This window comes from Podarcis liolepis (assembly GCF_965112155.1).
Source record: "Podarcis liolepis genome assembly, chromosome: 17".
Taxonomy (NCBI): Eukaryota; Metazoa; Chordata; class Lepidosauria; order Squamata; family Lacertidae; genus Podarcis; species Podarcis liolepis.
The window spans coordinates 37,268,541-37,287,925 of NC_139571.1; the positions used below are offsets into that span (position 1 = coordinate 37,268,541).

The 19,385-nt window shown below is 50.3% G+C and overlaps 1 protein-coding gene across 1 annotated transcript in view; it reads right to left on the minus strand.

The window, feature by feature from the left end:
- Nucleotides 1–19,385, minus strand: part of SHB (SH2 domain containing adaptor protein B) — a 171,079-nt gene that overhangs the window by 90,676 nt on the left and 61,018 nt on the right. The window contains exon 2 of the mRNA XM_083481847.1: nt 17,862–17,979. Within this exon, the coding sequence (XP_083337973.1) occupies nt 17,862–17,979 (118 nt within the window). The remainder of the gene's footprint in view (nt 1–17,861; nt 17,980–19,385) is intronic.

The following is a 19,385-nucleotide window of genomic DNA, read 5'->3' on the forward strand; positions in this document are numbered from 1 at the left end:
CGGCCGGCACCCCTGGCACCCCCCATGCTACGCCACTGTTGGGCCTCTCCCTTATTTTGCACCAGCTCTTGTTATGCTACTGGCCTAATTCTGTCTCCAAGTAATAGTGTGACTTGTGATATAAAGAGATTTATATTATCATTGTCATGTTAAAAGCACATCACCACCTGTACATTCTTGTTAGGTTTTGAAATGAATTTTTGAGCAAGTTTTTTTTTTAAATCCACTTTATACTTCACTGATCTGTGAGAGGCAAGTTGTACATGAATATTTATAGGTTATTTAAAAATAAAACGACACTACTGATTCAGAAGAAGAATTGCAATCGTCTATAAGCATACTATACCTTTATTGCTGTGTGTGTGTGTGTGCGTGTGTGTGTGTGTGTGTGTGTGTGTGTGTCGGCTGTTCTAGATCTGAGCTTCTGAATATACTCCTTCTGCATAAATGTTTGGATTGCAAGAAGGCATTTGTTCTACACAAAAAATTCATTTAGCACCAGGAAAGCCATGCCTGCAAGAGCATATCCTCAGGCTGAGAAAAGGAGAAAATTGTGGATCATTAAGGCCTAATGTTAGAGGAATTGTCGTAGGTGAGGGAGAATGTTGATATGCTTCTCCTCAACCAGAAGCGTCAGCTCCAGGTTCTACTCCTTCTGTACGGACTATTTCATACCAGCAAGCTAGTTGGGAAGAAATGCTTCTTTCATCCTCTGACTTAAACTTCCTCCAGCTTTGAAGGGGATCCAAACGCTGCTCTGATCAGCGGCTAGTTTTAGCGGAGGACCAGTTTAGGAAGAGGATAAGTGGGTGGAAAGCCAGGGTCCTACATCACCCCCTGGCAATGGAGTTGATGGCTGCAGTTGCCACTCAATACAGTGGTGCCCTGCAAGACGAATGCCTCGCAAGACGAAAAACCCGCTAGACGAAAGGGTTTTCCGTTTTTCGATGCGCTTCGCAAGACGAAGTTCCCTATGGGCTTGCTTCGCAAGACGAAAACGTCTTGCGAGTCTTGCGATTTTTTCCGCTTCCCCCCTTTTTCTAAGCCGCTAAGCCGCTAATAGCCTTTTAGCCGCTAAGCCACTAAGCCTTTAATAGCCGCTAAACTGCTAATAGCGCTAAGCCGCTAATAGGGTTGCTTCGCAAGACAAAAAACCGCTAGAAGAAGAGACTCGCGGAACGGATTATTTTCGTCTTGCGAGGCACCACTGTACTCATACATCCCCCTTACCTCTAAGCTGGCAACTGGGGCTGAACAAGACCCACCAGAGGGTTTGATAACTAAAATAGAGGCACTTGAAACTAAGCCGGTCTCTTGGATCTCTTGCTCACATTTGATAAAATTGTAAAATTGCCTGATGTTGGGAAAGATGGAGGGCACAAGGAGAAGGGGTTGGGAAAGATGGAGGGCACAAGGAGAAGGGGACGACAGAGGACAAGATGGTTGGATAGTGTCCTCGAAGCTACCAGCCTGTGTTTGACAAAACTGCGGGAGGCAGTGGAAGACAGGAGTGCCTGGTGTGCTCTGGTCCATGGGGTCACGAAGAGTCGGACACGACTAAACAACAACAAAATTGCATTCTTTTTCCTGAGGCCCTAGGAGCAGAGAGTGGCACTTAGGCTCCTTTGAACCCAGTCCAGAGTACAGCCAGAGATCTCCTAGCTCAGGCTGGGTGGACAAAAGATAGGACTGGCAGCAGCTTACGACCTGAGAAGGTTGGTTTAACCCATGGATTTTATTAACGTCTGAACTCTCAAGAAAACAATGACCTGGATTTTGGCTCAGGCTTCCTTGACCTGCCTTTTATTTGTATAGATGATTGCTGTTTACTGTAATTGGCTTTAGTGTTTTTATTTTGTTTGCAAATGGCCTTCTAGTCATTTTTATGAGCAAGGTGACTAATAATAAGAATAAATGCAACCCACCTCCAGCCACCCAGAGTTGTTGGTTATAAAACTGCCTAGGGAACATAGGCTTCAGTCTTTGAGTCCCTCATTCTGCAGCTTGTCATTTTCATGAAATATAGACTATTGCATGCTCTTGGGGAGCAACATTTTATGTTGTCGCTGAAGAAGTGTCCAGGGAAATATGAAATATTGATGCCTAGCCAATTCTCTCTCCCTCTCTGTGTCCCCACCATCCTTTGTCCTTTACTGGAGATGATGCAAAACTGCAGTGCTAGTAAACCACCTGTGCAGGAGGAGGATTAAGGATTTTGCAAGAACTGAATCACCGCGGCTTGAAACATCCGTTGTTACCATAGTGCATGACATTACATGCCCAAACAAAGATGAGTTACAAAAGGAGCTGGCACTCAGAAGCTTGCCTCAAGTAGACGCAGGATCATGGGAAGGCCAGGTCTTCAGCACTCCCAGGATATCTGGAATCCAGTTCTTGAAAGGAGCTGCTACAGCTGCTACAAACATTGTACGTGGGCAAACCACAAGGATGATGCTGTCGGTTCACTGAGCCGACCCCTTTGCCAGTAACACACGCTGTTAAATTGCTGGTCACATCAAAAGCGTTTAGATGATTCAGCTGTGAGGAGACTCCTTAATCTAATCCCCAGAGTTCAAATATACAGGGCTCTGGCCTTCAGGTGGAGAAACAGGTTCGATATAGCCACAGATGTGGCTGGATGTGTTTCCATTTCAGGGCCACTGAGATGACTTGCGTCAGGGATTGGCTGGATGAGGAAGGTGCTTGCTGCCTGCGCAAGAGCCATCCAAGGAGGACATAGAAGAAGAAGACTTAGACCCTGGGTTGTGGTGGTGGGACACTGGGGAGCAGTCTGGGGAAAGGACAAGCTGGGAGGTGCTAGAAGCAGGTTTGAGCGATCAAGGTGAGGGTGGGTGGGTCAGAAGATAGAGGCCATTACAGGACAGGGCTGGAGGCTGAGAGTCTATCTCCATGTGAGCACAGACTCAATAGAGAGGAGTCAGAGGTTGCGCCTGATACCCAGCAGCAGGGCACTCCCAGTCTTGCTGGCTCTCCTCCTCTCCTGACACTCCACTCGTGGAGAGTCCTGCTGAGCAACGGGTCAGACAAGCCCAGAGGAGGAGACCACCCCCTAGCTGCAGTCTCCATGTGCTTGGAAAGGATCCAGAGTGAGAGGCTAGAGGGGAAAGGTGGGGCCGGAGGTCAGTTTCAGTAATGTCTCCAGCTAGATGAGCTGAGGTGGAGGAACTCCGCTGTGTTGTTACTTTCTGTGAAGAAAACCTAATTGCATATCATGTCTCAAGTTCTTTCCTGCCCTGTGGATGACCTGTGCTCGCCTGACGGCTCCTTGACACTTGTGCTTGGGCTCCAGCAAGTGAAGGCTTAGTTGTGAAACCTGTAGTTGAGCAGGTGTAGAGGTACAGCTCTGTTGACCAAGCAACGCCAGAGGGCCAGGTTCATAGAATATATACTGGGCCTAGGCAATCAAGAAGCTTCATTCTGCTTGTCAATTGCGAGGGTTGATGTTGCATAACCAATATTACCTGTGCTCGAAGAGGGCACTGAGACCTGAAGAGGTAGATGTCAGGATTCCATCTCACCTGAACCCTGGAGAATCTTCTTTGGGGGAAGAGGGGTGAGACCCCATGTAGAACCCCATGACCACGGATAATTTGGAGGAACCCACAGCAGTCCAAAGGGAGACTCAAGAGCCCCATCTAGGGCAGCCCTCCAAGTGCATCCAATTCCCAACCTTGATCCCTAATTCTTCCTCTTTGTTTCCTAGGCCTCAGGACCAATGGCATACCCAGTAGTAAGCCCAGAGTGGCTGAAGGAGTGTCCACCTGGCTACCATAAAATTCTGCTGCCGGGAGTCTGCTCAGGAGAAAGGCAGACGAGGAACAGTTATCAAGTATATAGTTTTCTCAGTCTTTTCTGGAAGATTGCTGAGTTAACAGCTCACTTTTGAGCTCACTAATATCTAGTGTACTCAATCTAGCACACTCATCCTATCTCCAGAACTCCTTCCTGGTCTAGCTCCCAAACCAGGCGCTGGTCATGGAAAACAACCCTCTAAGAGGAAGGAAAAAGTACTTTCCTTTCCCAGAAAGACTTCCAGCTGTGTGCTACAGCTCCAAACCTAAAGAACAGGAAGCCACCTTTGTCAGGGAAGCAGTGTATTATTATTATTATTATTATTATTATTATTATTATTTATACATTTCACTGATTTTACAATCATTTTGATATTTCAAAACTTGAATTCCTTCCCCCACTTTCTGCAGTTCCTTAAATTTATTTTTAATATCTTCTGCATATCCAAATTAACTTAATTTGTTCATTTATTCATCTACTTTAAATAGATACAGTGGTGCCCCGCAAGACGAATGCCTCGCAAGACGGAAAACTCGCTAGACGAAAGAGTTTTCCGTTTTGGAGGTGCTTCGCAAAACGAATCTCCTATGGGCTTGCTTCGCAAGACGACAATGTCTTGCGAGTTCCTGCTGGGTTTTTTCCTCCCCCCCCCCCACTTTTCTAAGCCGCTAAGCCGCTTATCAGCTGATCCGATCAGCAGATAAGCCGCTAAAAGCCGCTAAAAGCCGCTAAAAGCCGCTAATAGCGCTAATCCGCTAATCCGTCAATGGGCTTGCTTCGCAAGACGAAAAAACCGCTAGACGAAGAGAATCCCAGAACGGATTCTTTTCGTCTTGCAAGGCACCACTGTACTCTTATGAAATGACAGGCTATCTGACCCAGAAGTCCAGGCAGGCAGTGTAAGTAGCTATAAGGAATGGAGCAGGGCCAAGCCACAATTCCAATTCAAAAGTGAATCCATTTTGAATCACTACCAAGAAGGAAAAAGCCCACTCGTAGTTGGAGATTTTCAAGCTGCAACAAGACTGGGACCAAGAATGCTTTGAGTTCAGGCAAGCTGTAAGGTTAATGATTCAGGAATGAAGGAGACAGAAGCAAAATGGACTTCCTGCCTCTCCAACCATGACTGCCCCTAGCATTTCAGGAATAGAAACAGGCCACAGTCTCCCTTGCTGAAAACTGTTGCGCACTAGGCTCTGATCAGAAGCTAGTTGGACTTGAGCACAACAGTAACTTGAAAGTGAGCTATGTACTAGGAAGCCTACGATTAAAATCTTATCTCAGCCAGGAGATGGCCTTAGGGAAGCCACAAATCGTTCTCCCTGTCACCTCTGTCATTATGGAGATTCAGTCATACCCCGGGTTACAGACGCTTCAGGTTGCGTTTTTTTTTTGGGTTATGGACCGCCAAAACCCGAAAGTACCGGAACAGGTTACTTCTGGGTTTTGGCGGTCGCGCATGCGCAGAAGCGCTAAATCGTGCTTTGCACATGCGCAGAAGCACCGAATCGCAACCCGCATTTGCGTAGATGCGCCGCTGTGGGTTGCGGACGCTGTGGGTTGCGGACGTGCATCCTGCACGGATCACGTTTGCAACCCAAGCGTCCACTGTAATATTAGTGACCTGCCTTGTAGGGTTCCTGTAGCATTACCAAGATAATATATGTGACATGATTTGTACACTCTAAAATGCAACATTTACGAGATACACAAGAGATACAGAAACCCTTTCCCCTACTGCAGCTCAAATGAGAATCTTAGAACACCCACACAGGGGAGAATCCAACAGTTCCAGAAGCTTTGCCATCTTAAAACTCTAAAGCAGGCTTTCCAAAACTTGGGTCTCCAGCTGTTGCTAGACTACAACTCCCATCATCCCTAGCTAGCAAGACCAGTAGTCAGGGATGATGGGAACTGTAGTCCAAAACCAGCTGGTGGCCCAATTTGGGGAACCTGGGAGGCTTGGGTCGATCGTGGGCTCTATTTCCTTTGTGCGGATCGCCCTGTCCTCCATTTGCGCATGATCTGCCCCTCTATAAAAAAGGTCAACAAATTAGACCTGAACCTGGAAAAGTCTACATACGTCCCTTAAAAAAGCTCAAAACTTTGACCTGAACCCTCCCTTCCCCCATAAAGGGGTAGCTCACTGCCAGTTTTTTATTCTGTGAGTAGATCACAGTCTCTTGGGAGTTGGAAGTCCCTGCTCAAGAGGAAACAGTGGGATCTGTGCCATTACACAGCCACTCATGCCACCAATTTCCCATTTCATTTATGGCTTCAACACAGCTTTGCAAACAGTAGCACTCGTGTTTTAAGTCCCGCTGATTATCAGAGGGGAAAGGCCCACGCAAACACGTGCCCCTCCACAGTTCTCCACTGTAGAACTTGTTTCAAAATCCTCTTGACTCTTTGATCCCCATGAGAAAGCCCTAGCAATGAGTTCATCTTCTTGTCTGCATTGGCTTGGAGTCAGAGATGCCAATTCCCAAAATTCCAGAGTTCGTTTGCCTTAAAATTATGCCAAGTATTAAGAGATTATTTCAAAGCGAAAAGAAAATTAAAAGCACCGAGGGAATGAACACGTCCTGGCACAAGACTGTGCTACAAACCAGGAGGAGGAGGGAGGTATAACATATTGTGCTGGAAAAATCATTATGACTTGGCCTACTTACAATATTGAAATTCCAGACATACACAATCATGTACGTCAGGTTCTGCTCACTAATTCTGAAGAAGTGCAGATATGGATGAGGCGGCGGCTGCACCTTGGCCAGGCGAGCTCAGCCTGGGACGTGTGAAAAGAGTAGGAAGTGGTGGGGATGTGTAAGAAAAGTCAGAGCAAGCCAGCAAGGTTTTGACTCATGGTTAGCCGCTAGTGCAATTTTCACCACATCCCAGGTAAAAGCAGCAAATGACGTTCCGCTTTCAGGCTTTATGGTGGAAAGGTGAGCCTCTCACTAAAAACTAATTACAGTGGTACCTCAGGTTAAGAACTTAATTCATTCTGGAGGTTCGTTCTTACCTTTAAAGTGTTCTTAACCTGAGGTACCACTTTAGCTAATGGGGCCTCCCACTACAGCTGCTGCACGATTTCTGTTCTCATCCTGAAGCAAAGTTCTTAACCCAAGGTACTATTTCTGGGTTAGTGGAGTCTGTAACCTGAAGCGTCTGTAACCTGAAGCATCTGTAACCCGAGGTACCACTGTATGAACTTCCCCACAATGTTGCACATTAGATATCTTCAACCTCTTTAAGATCTAGGGCGCACTTTTAAGCCAAACATGCATTTGGGAACCCATTTCTTAATTTTTTGCCATAGGTTTGCATGGTGGTAGTGCTCCTATTGTGACCTATCTTGGATCAGGTTGTGACCCACACTAGTAGGTTTCCGGCCGACTAGTGCTTTCCAAGCTTTTCATGTTGGTGACACCAGGGCCATCTTAAGCATATCTGGCGCCATGGTACAAAGATCCCTCCAGTGCCGCCGCCCCCATTTCCCAGAGTTGTCGACCTTTTCCCAAGCCTCTACAGGGATCACTCTCCTCCCACAGAGGCTTGGGAGGCAAGCTGCACACCCGCCAGCCATATGGTTGATAGGGCGCAGCTGCTGGGCATGCGGGAGGGAAAGGGGAAGCCACCGGCAAAGCCGTGCAGACCCCTGAGAGGCCGGCACCCTGGCGCAACGCGCCAGCAAACAATGGGAAAGACGGCTCTGGGTGACACACTTTTTAGAAATGCGTCACTTTGCGAGACAGTAATTCAGATTTACTAGAAAACCAGAGGTTAAACTAACCCCTTTCCAGCCCCGGTAGGAGCGCGGGGAGCATTCGTGCTGCACAATGCAGCCGACACACTAACGTGTCGCGACGCACAGTTTGGAAAGCTCTGCACTAGTGGCTCACAGCCTGAGGTCACAACAGGGGCACCACCACCATGCAGCTGAAGGCCAGCGGTCTGCATGGTCTGTAAAGGAAGAATTCACAGGGAACATCAAACCTGCTCCCAAAGAACAGCCAAGCGCTTATTAATTTGTGGCTCTGCTAAGTAAAGAGAGCTCCAATCTGCCTCCTGAAACTGTTCCATTATTCCCACCTGCAGATCTGCCTTCAACGAGAGACATCAGCAGCAAATCTTGCTGGTTGGGAAGGGTTCCATTTCAGGAGGCAAGCTGGAGCGCTCCTCTCCAGCAGCTGTACAAGAAAGTCCTTGCCTGCTGTTCCACATGGCATCCTGGGATGTTTGCAAGCAATTACTGTGCTGTTCTCTGTAGCCCCACACAAAAGGAGGATGGGAAGAGTCTGGGAGGAGGGAATACTCCCAACAAAGGGCTTTGCTCCATATAGAAACAACCAAGGTTACCCAGATGTTCCCTTCAAGCACTCTCCACACCAATGAGAAATATCATGTCATGTCTACCCCAGGCCAACCATATTTTAAGTGTTTCATTAATAATAGACATGGTAATTTTACATCTGGACTTTTAGTGAGAGCATTGAAAGTCTTCCCATTTCATGGATTCTATATCTCCCTGAAGGGCTGCAGGCAGATCCCATGACACGGCCTAAGCTAACATCCCATTGTTGGCGGGGCTTGAGGAACGCATTAGAAGAGTCTTCAAAGCGCCATATCCATTAAACTTTGCACCCCCCAGGGAAAAACTAAAAGCAAATCTGGAATAAAGTAAAGGGCATAAATTTAGCAAGAAGAAGATTGCTGAGCACATTTAGAGGCCTAGGGCCCAAGGAGAATTTTGCGCAGCCTTAACCAAAGATTAGCCGGCCATAAGAAGACAAATGAAAAAATCAGGTTTATTGTTCTGCCCTGCTGTTCAACCCATTAAATAATCTTATCAAGGCTATTGCCTAAGTGCTGCTGTGACATAATTAAACAGCAGGCTATCTAGTTCTACAGAAATCAATAGAGACATTAACATTAATTTCTCTCTTTTATACACTGCTTTTGTACTTGCTTAAATATGCACAGTATTGCTTCAAGTGACAAAAAAAAAAAGTCTTATTCATCCAAACATTCATTTCTAACATTTCAATGGATAAAAATCTACAAAGGTTTTTTTTTCAGATAGTAGTCTCAAAATATTAGTTTGTTGCATGCACATAATTTAATTACAGGGTTTGCATGTAAAACTGAGTAAGAAAATATGTATCTCTGGGTTTTTTTAAAAAACTGCAAGTGGATATTTCTTATTCTTATGTGGCAGATTCATATAGAGAGTCAAGGCCCCAATTAGTGACACTAAAAGAGGAGGAAAGTGTTATGGTTCCAGACCAGACCCTGACCTGGTGGACTTAGAATGGGATAGTGTGCATGTTTCTACAGCAGCCGTGTGTGCGCACACGAGAGAGAACAGATTATTGTGCCACAGCACAGACATGAACCAGAAGCTCAGGCCACCTGAGCAGTCAACTACCTATTTGTTCATCCATATGTTCAATTTATGTCCTGTTTCATCTCAAAGCTCTCAGCAGCATGCTCTGTCTCTGTCTTTCCCACATACAGTGGTGCCTCGCAAGACGAAAAGAATCTGTTCTGTGATTCTCTTCGTCTAGCGGTTTTTTCGTCTTGCGAAGCAAGCCCATTGACGGATTAGCGGATTAGCGCTATTAGCGGCTTTTAGCGGCTTATCTGCTGATCGGATCAGCAGTGGTTTAGCGGCTTAGAAAAGGGGGGGAGGGGAAAACCCCCGCAGGAACTCGCAAGACATTTTCGTCTTGCGAAGCAAGCCCATAGGAGATTCGTTTTGCGAAGCACCTCCAAAACGGAAAACTCTTTCGTCTAGCGAGTTTTCCGTCTTGTGAGGCATTCGTCTTGCGGGGCACCACTGTACACATATATACACTTAAGCAACATGAACCACACGGGCAGGGGGGAAAAGTATGCATGGGAGTCTATCAGGAACAAAGAAATGGCAGGCAGGGAAAGAGGTAATCATACCACTGCCTCTCCTCACCCAATTCCCTCCCCATGAAGCAGATTTTTTTTCCCTTTAAAAAGGGTTGGGGCGGTGCTATTTTTCTAGAAAAATGAGCTCACCATGAATTTCTCCCTTGTTCTCTAAGAATGACAATGGTGCCCACCTGAGAGGCATCGGAGCTGAGCTCTGGTGAGCTCCAGCTTAAAAAAAAGCTCTGGGTTGGGGCTCTGTGCTGGTCCCGGGGGTAAGGTACCTTGGGCGTAGCAGAGTCCACACGAAGAGGGGCAAGGTCCGAGGCAGAGAGCCGGGCGGGGAACAGGTACGCTGGAACAGGAGGCTGTGCAGGGAACAGGAACACCGGATGGTCGGGAACAGGAGACCGAGCAGAGAACAGGAGTACCGGATAGTCAGGAACAGGAAGCCGAGCAGGGAACAGGAGTACCGGATAGTCAGGAACAGGAGGCCGAGCAGGGATCAGGAACACAGGAAGGTCCGAAGCCAACAACGACGTTGCTCCCGCAACCTGGGGCCGGGCTGACTGGGCTTTTATCCTCTTCTAAGGCCAGGGGCGGTCCCGGCCCCCAGGAGCCCCGCCTCCTCTGGCCTTAAGGCGAGCACTCCTCCTGGGGGCAACCAGTTCCCTTCGCCTCTCTGCCCTAAGCCTCTGCAGATCAGGAGAGGCTGAAGGGTTACTGGGCCCTGGAGGAGGCTCACCTGTGGCCACTGAGTCGTCAAGCCTCTCTGGGGCCAGAAGGGTTTCACCTGGGGCCAGCTCCTGATGCACTGCCACAGGTGCAGGTTCTTCAGCATCTAGGCCTTGCCCCAGTTCAGCCGGCCCTGGAGGCGGGGACACTTGTGCAGGCTGGGATTCCTCTGTTTCATCCTCCGAATCGGAATCCCAGGCCATCACACCATCCCCCCTCCCAGGCCCCCCCCTCAACCGAGGGTCCGGACCCGGCTTGCCGGGGTACGTCGCATGGAACTCTCGGAGGCAGGCAGGTGCGTGGACGTTGGCCGCTGGTTCCCAGGAACGGTCCTCCGGTCCGTACCCCTTCCAGTCAATGAGATACTGCAGCTTTCCCCTGCGGTATCGGGAGTCCAGGATGCGTTCCACCTCGTACTCAGGCTCTCCCCGAACCAACACTGGCTGCGGTCGGGGACAGTTCGGGTGGAACTCGTCGGGTGGGGCCACCGGACTCAAAAGGGACCTGTGGAAGACCGGGTGAACCTTCAGGGTTGCGGGTAACCGGAGACGAAATGCCACAGGAGAGACTTGGTCTACGATAGGGAACGGGCCGGTGAAGCGGGCGTCCAACTTCCGCGAAGGTCGAGAGGGGTGGAGGTGGCGAGTGGAGAGCCAAACCAGGTCACCGACGCGAAGTTCCGGCCCCACCTGGCGGTGGCGGTCGGCCTGGGCTTTGTACGCTTCCTTGGCCTGGTGCAGTTGCTCCACCAAAAGCTGTTGCTGGGACTGGAGCTCCTGAAGCCACTCCGTCACCGCCGGGACCGCGGACGCCGGCAGCACCTCTGGAAACAGCCGTGGATGATAACCATAACTGGCCTGGAACGGGGTCTGCTGGGTGGACGCATTCACCGCGTTGTTATAGGCGAACTCTGCCAATGCCAGGTGGTCGACCCAGTCATCCTGCTGGTAGCTGCAGTAACACCGGAGGTACTGCTCCAGCACCGCGTTCGCCCGTTCCGTCTGGCCATCGGTCTGTGGGTGGTAGGCTGACGAGAGGCAGACCTCTGTCCCGAGGGTCTGGTGTAATGCTCGCCAGAACCGGGATGTGAACTGAACGCCCCGGTCGGACACCACACGCTCAGGTAGGCCATGCAAGCGGAAGACATGCTGAAGGTACAGCTGAGCAGTTTCCTTGGCTGTGGGTACAGATGGACAGGGAGCGCAGTGCACCATCTTGGTGAAATGGTCGGAGAAAACCAGAAGGCAGGTACAGCCATGAGACGAGGGTAAGTCCACTATAAAGTCCAATGAAACCGTGTGCCAAGGACGTGGTGGAACTGGCAATGGCTGAAGTAGGCCGGGGGGTCGCCCGGTAGGTCCCTTGACGCGCCGGCAGACATCACAACCAGCAACGTAGCGGGCCACGTCAGTCTTCAGGCGAGGCCACCAAAACTCTCGACTGACCAGATGGGTGGTCCGATACCGTCCAAAGTGCCCCGCTGCTGGGGCATCATGGCCCATCCGGAGAACCTCCAGCCGTAGTGGCCCTGGCGGGATGTACAGACGACCGTGATGCAGCAGAAGGCCCTGATGCAGGACCAGTCCCGGATACTGTGGGCTGGACCCTTCAGCCAGCTCCCGGAGCCGATCCTGGGCCCAAGCGTCGACCCGCTGCTGTTCCCGCACCCGAACCTGCAGTGGCTGCGCCTCCTGGGTGGCCAGGAATGCAGCCGGAGGTAGGATCGTGGTGGGTTCTGCTTGCTGTACCGTGTCTGCGTTGTCTTCAGGTTTCCGGGACAGGGCATCCGCCTTCTGATTCTGAGAGCTAGGGATGTAGCGGATCCGGAACTGGAACCGGGAAAAGAACAACGCCCACCGGATCTGTCTTTGGTTCAGCTTGCGGGTGGTCTGGAGGTACTCCAGGTTCCGGTGGTCGGTTCTCACCTCCACCGGATGTCGTGCCCCCTCAAGATGGTGGCGCCAGACCTCAAAGGCTACCTTGATGGCCAGTAGTTCCCGCTCCCACACAGTATAGTTACGCTCCGCTGGTAGGAGCTGGCGGGAATAGAAGGCACAGGGTAAGAGTGGCGCTTCAGGCCCAATCTGTTGAGACAAGACGGCACCGAGAGCCGTACTGGAGGCGTCGGTCTCCACCACAAAAGGTCGAGAGGGGTCAGGATGTTGTAAGATTGGTGCCCTCTGGAAACAGGCCTTCAACCCCTGAAACGCCTCCTCTGCCTCCTTGTCCCAGGAAAACGGCGTCTTTGGGCGCAGTAGCCGGGTCAACGGGGTGGTGCGATGAGCATAATCAGCAATGAAGGTCCGGTAGTAATTGGCGAACCCCAGGAAACGCTGTAGGTCCTTGCAGTTCCGGGGTGCCGCCCATTCTCGAACCGCTGTCACCTTCCCCGGGTCCATTTGCACCCCATCTGGAGAGAGCCGGTGACCAAGGAAGTCCACAGTCCGCTGATGGAACTCGCACTTGCTGAGCTTTGCGTACAAACGGTGCTCACGCAAGCGCTGCAGCACGGTCCGGACATGTCCCTCATGGTGAGCCGGGTCACGGGAGTAAATCAGTATGTCATCCAAATACACCACCACGTACTTGTCTAACAAGTCCTGAAACACGTGGTTGATGTAGCGTTGGAACACAGCAGGCGCGTTGCACAAACCGAAAGGCATAACCAAATATTCGAACTGCCCGTACCGGGTCCCAAACGCTGTCTTCCACTCATCCCCGGCTCGGATCCGAATCAAGTTGTAGGCCCCTCGGAGGTCCAGCTTGGTGAACACCTGTGCCCCTTGCACCCGCTCCAGCAGCTCCGAGATAAGGGGTAAGGGGTACCGGTCTGGGACGGTAATTTTGTTCAGGGCTCGGTAATCATGGCAAGGACGGAGTTCCCCACATTTCTTCTTAACGAAAAGCACTGGTGCCGCGGTAGGCGAGGTGGAAGGCCTAATGAACCCACGCTCCAGGTTCTTGCGCAAGAAGTCCTGCAAAGCCTCGCGCTCTGGCTCTGTTAGGGAATATAAGCGACTCACTGGTAAAGGCGCTCCGGGTTGGAGGTCTATGCCGCAGTCAAAAGGCCGATGCGGCGGCAGCTGGTCTGCCCCCCGTTCCTCGAACACGTCCTGGTAGTCCTGGTACACGGCTGGGAGCGTGGGTGCTGCCTCCTCTGAGGGCGCGGCCGCCAGCGTTCCGGATTGAGCATGGGAACATGGGTCTGGGAAGTGCACGGTCCGTTTGACCCAGTCAATCTGAACGTTGTGGGCTTCCAGCCAGTCCATCCCGAGCACCAGGGGGAAGCGGGGCATAGAAGCAATGTCCAAAGTTCGCAACTCCCGGTGCTGCTGGAGACACAGGACCAGGGGCTGGGTCTCCTGAGTAACAGCACCTGAACGCAGAAGTCGTCCGTCAATCGCTTCCACCTGGATCGGTACTGGCTTGTTCCGAAGTGGCACCTGATGATGGGTGGCAAAAGCAGCGTCCATATAGGAGCGGGTTGCCCCTGAATCTACCAAAGCATGAGTGAGGATCCAGGGCCCCCCTGGAGGGTATAAACGTACCGAAACCATAAGATGTTGCAAGTCCATTGGTGCGGGCCCATTCTGTACGGTTTGGGACCCCCGGTAGCTAGGGCCATCAGCTACTGGGGTTGGCGGTTTCCCTGCGGCTGGCGTTTCTCAGGGCAGGACCGAGCGAAGTGTCCACTTCCGCCACAGTAAAGACAGAGATTTCCCTCCCGACGCCGCGCCTTCTCTGCGGGGGAAAGGCGTGGCCGCACTGCCCCGAGCTGCATAGGCTCCTCCGTTAAATCAGTTGTGACCGTGGGGCTGCCGGAAAAAGCTGGTGCCGTGAACTGGGAGTGTCGGCGACCCCGGGCCTGACGACGATCCTCCAACCGGTCGTCTATTTGTAGACTCCGTTGAATGAGAGTGTCCAGCGTGGTGGGGCGTTCCATTGTGGCCAACTGGTCCAGTACCTCGTCCGAAAGCCCTTCGAGATACTGGTCCCGCAGTGCCGAGTCATTCCAGGTCAAGTCCTGTCCCAACAGCCGAAACTCCGTGGTATATGTGGCCACCGTGGACTTGCCCTGTTTCAAACGCCGAATTGCCCGGTTGGCTTGACTCTCTTTCTGGGGGTTGCCGAACGCGGCCTCCAAACGATTGCAAAACCCCGTATAGTCTGCCAGCAAGGGGGAGTCTTGCCTGAGTAGCGGCAACGCCCACTTGGCCGCCTGGTCCTTTAACAAACTAATCAAAAAGTGCACCTTGGTGCGGTCGTCAGGAAAGTTCCGGGCTCGCCCCTGAATATACAGCTTGGCCTGGGCCAGGAACATGGGAAAGCTGGCCGGGGCTCCATCAAATTTCTCAGGCAAAGCCACTGGGTACTTGCCCGGAGCCGGGGCGTCGGCCCCAGGAGCTGGTAGGGCTTCCAAGCGTTGCTGAAGTGCCACAACCGCGTCGCTGAGCTGCTGCACGGTGTGAGTCAAGGCCTGGTTCTCCTGGGCCAAAGCCACCAGTGTAGCCGCCTGTTCAGCCATGGCCTCTGGCTCTTCCCGAACGCACCCCTACGAAGGGGGAGTGCGGGTGTGGCGGGAGCAAACTGTGCTGGTCCCGGGGGTAAGGTACCTTGGGCGTAGCAGAGTCCACACGAAGAGGGGCAAGGTCCGAGGCAGAGAGCCGGGCGGGGAACAGGTACGCTGGAACAGGAGGCTGTGCAGGGAACAGGAACACCGGATGGTCGGGAACAGGAGACCGAGCAGAGAACAGGAGTACCGGATAGTCAGGAACAGGAAGCCGAGCAGGGAACAGGAGTACCGGATAGTCAGGAACAGGAGGCCGAGCAGGGATCAGGAACACAGGAAGGTCCGAAGCCAACAACGACGTTGCTCCCGCAACCTGGGGCCGGGCTGACTGGGCTTTTATCCTCTTCTAAGGCCAGGGGCGGTCCCGGCCCCCAGGAGCCCCGCCTCCTCTGGCCTTAAGGCGAGCACTCCTCCTGGGGGCAACCAGTTCCCTTCGCCTCTCTGCCCTAAGCCTCTGCAGATCAGGAGAGGCTGAAGGGTTACTGGGCCCTGGAGGAGGCTCACCTGTGGCCACTGAGTCGTCAAGCCTCTCTGGGGCCAGAAGGGTTTCACCTGGGGCCAGCTCCTGATGCACTGCCACAGGTGCAGGTTCTTCAGCATCTAGGCCTTGCCCCAGTTCAGCCGGCCCTGGAGGCGGGGACACTTGTGCAGGCTGGGATTCCTCTGTTTCATCCTCCGAATCGGAATCCCAGGCCATCACAGGCTCTCTTAAACACATTTGCCTATAATATGTAAAAGGTAAGCTAAAGGTAAAGGACCCCTGGATGGTTAAGTCCAGTCAAAGGCGACTATGGAGTTGTGGCGCTCATCTCGCTTTCAGGCCAAGGGAGCCAGCGTTTGTCCACAGACAGTTTTCGGGTCATGTGGCCAGCATGACTAAACCGCTTCTGGCACAATGGGACACTGTGACGGAAGCCAGAGCGCAAGGAAACACTGTTTACCTTCCTGCCACAGTGGTACCTGTTTATCTACTGGGACTGGTGTGCTTTCAAACTGCTAGGTTGTCAGGAGCTGGGACAGAGCAACGGGAGCTCACCCCATCACCCGGATTCAAACTGCCGACCTTCTGATCGGCAAGCCCAAGAGGCTCAGTGCTTTAGACCACTGCGCCACCCACATTCCCTATAATATGTAGTTAGCCACTGAGGAGAGAGCTCCGACCTCTCTAAGGAGCCACCTCATGTAGAATGGCCCTTTTCTTGATAATACAGCAGAGACTTGCCACAGAATATCTTTCAGGGGCAAGGGTCCCTTACTGACTACAGAATGTGCTCCAAAGCTCTAAGATGCACTGTAGTCCTCTAAGACAGGAGACGCTAACAGCTGGATTGTATGTAAGCTTTGTGACATTACAAGTTCTCCATCATGCATATCTACCCTTTGAGGAATATATAAATGTTTCTTTGTAATCAGAGTGGAAACTGCAATCATTCATCGTATTGCTGGATATCCTTTGAGTTTCCTAGACAGCGTTATGCCTATACATTGAAGACTTGCAGAACCTTGAAAATAGATTGGCTGTGCAGCCAATTTACTCGAACCTCATAAAATGGCGATACATTTACATCTGTTGTTTTGTCTGACATGGCTGCTAATGTGCATCATAATTAGCAAGGCAATTCCTGTGCCTTTCCCTATATTCTGTTTACTATGGAACTCCTATTCAGAGAAAGAAATTAGCATTCATGAAGAAACAGAAGTTCAATCCATTAAGCGTTATTATCTGTACTGAATGGGAAATGCTGAATTAAGACAAACATCAAGAATCTATTCATACCATCTTTTTTTAAAAGCCTCGAAGAGTGTATCCATTAAACAATTACATGGTAAAAATAATCAGAATAAATAACAATAACAACAACAAAATAAACACATAAAAATAAATGCGTTTGTAAGGAAGAAAACCAAGGCACCAATGAGAGGCATACACCAAAATGTTTCAGATTAACAATGAATCCATCCGAAACTGTTAGTTTCCTTGAACCTGGAGACAGGTTTTTCCTTACATGAAACTAGCATTCCAATGCTGAACAGGTTTATTTGGAAGTTATGGAAATCTACAGAAGTCCTAGAGGCTCTAAATCTCATTGAATAAAGAGGCCCATTTGTGTAATTTACTGCAAGCAGTTTGAAACAAAACCCTGCTATAGAAACCTTCTCAGTGTGCACAATACGTTAAACAGCAAGTGTTCTCATCTGAAATTAAATTCAAGGATCCAAAGTAAACTGCCATCGAAAATCAGTAGGCTGTTTGCTTGTTTCAAGCTCACTGCCATGGGATCAATGTGCCACAAACAAACCCTAATGCAACTTCAGCCAAGCCAAACAACCTCTCAAGAACCTCAAGGAATCTACTGAGCGCCATATTCCACATTAGGATATTATTCCTCTAAATCAAGGCTGCTTACTTCCTTTAGAGGAAAACACATACAGTATGCATGCAATGCCACACATGAAGAATGTGTGCGTGACTATTTATTGCCTCTACAAAGATAAAGAAGGATCCCAGTGCCAATCGCAGCTTTCTGGCAGGTTTCAATCCTGGACTTCAAGCCTTGAAATGGCAAGCAGACAGACTGCAAATGGCGTTTTCAGCCTGTGGACCATCATCCAGTTCTGGAAGAGGAAGGGAAGTACATGCGGGGAAGCCAAAAGCACTGGTTAAAGAAGTCTGCTGGCTTACGTCAGCAAGGCTCGGCAATTCTATACATAAATAGTGTGGTCAGCCTGAGTGCCGCTCTCAGGTAAGCCTCAGTGAAATGACCAAGAGCGGAAAAGCAGCAGCACTGGCTGAAACGTCACACCCATAACACGGCATATGCCACTCTATATACATCCTTACCTGTCATGATCCTCTGGGCTTCATATGGTTCCATGTAGCCAGTGTTTTCTCCTTTGCCTGTCTTGCTGCCCTCGCTTTTGGCATCAAATGGGTCTGAGTAGTCATCAGCTATTAGGACCTGGAAAAAAATAAAATAAGGACACTCTTAACCAGACGAACTTCCCAATCAATGGACACATTGCCAATTTCCACAGCTCTAAAATCACAAGGGCTAACCTCCAGGATAAAAGGTAAAGGGAGCCCTGACCGTTAGGTCCAGTCGTGACCGACTCTGGGGTTGCGGTGCTCATCTCACTTTATTGGCCGAGGGAGCCAGCATACAGCTTCCGGGTCATGTGGCCAGCATGACTAAGCCGCTTCTGGTGAACCAGAGCAGCGCATGGAAACGCCGTTTACCTTCCCGCTGGAGTGGTACCTATTTATCTACTTGCACTTTGACGTGCTTTCGAACTGCTAGGTTGGCAGGAGCAGGGACTGAGCAACGGGAGCTCACCCCGTCGCAGGGATTCGAACCACCGACCTTCTGATCGGCAAGTCCTAGGCTCTGTGGTTTAACCCACAGCGCCACCTGCGTCCCTTAACCTCCAGGATACTGGTACCCATTTTCTTCTAACAAACTCAGTAAAAGAAAGGCTTGGTTAAGTAAGGAAAGGTATTTACACTGTTCTTACTCAGGATCTTCATTCGCATCTACTTAGTCACGTTATGACCTTGCAAGGCCCCTCGGGTCCTTGCACATCTGACATGTTTGGACCAGCTTACAGCCGTGCATGAAATAAGCAAATCGGTGCTAGATAATATATGTTCATGGCAGAAGCAATAACTCCACACACATACCCCTTTGGTCCTATGTCGGAGACACAGAGATAGAGGCTGAGAGCAAGGGAAAAATAGTGTCTCCTCTGAAATCTGCTGCTGCTGCTGCTGCACAACGGGATACTGGCAAGCCGTTGCAGGGAAAGTTATTTCCCCATTTTATCTGTTCACATTGCCCGCATATCAGCGTGTACAGCAGGAGATCAGTCCCCACTGTATATACTTTGGGAGGGAGGGATCAGATTGGAGTTGCATTGACTAAGAGCAAGTGCATTAAAATTGCAGCCCCTAAATTTCAGAATGCTTTGCCTATTGACACAAGGCAACGGTGCTCTTAAGACTACTGCCGAGAAGGAAAAATGTTTTCATTCCAGTCTGCATTTGGCTGATATTTCTTTTCCTGGCTTCATTTCCTGTCCTATTTTTATCTTTGCTTAATCAAATCAGATCTCACTCATTGAAAAGTGCTAACTCAAGTTTAGGTTTACTGCATTTATTGTATTTTACTGGGTCTGTGTGTGAGAGACAGACAGCTTATACCACAAAAGTTTACACCACAATGAGTTCGTTTGTCTCAAGGAGCCACAAAACTCTGCTGTTACAACAGGTATTTTTTTCTATATTTCAGTTCATTGCTATAGCACTTTGTAAACTACCTTACATGGTCCCCTCTTCTCTTTCAAAACATTTGTACTTATTTCAGTAGTA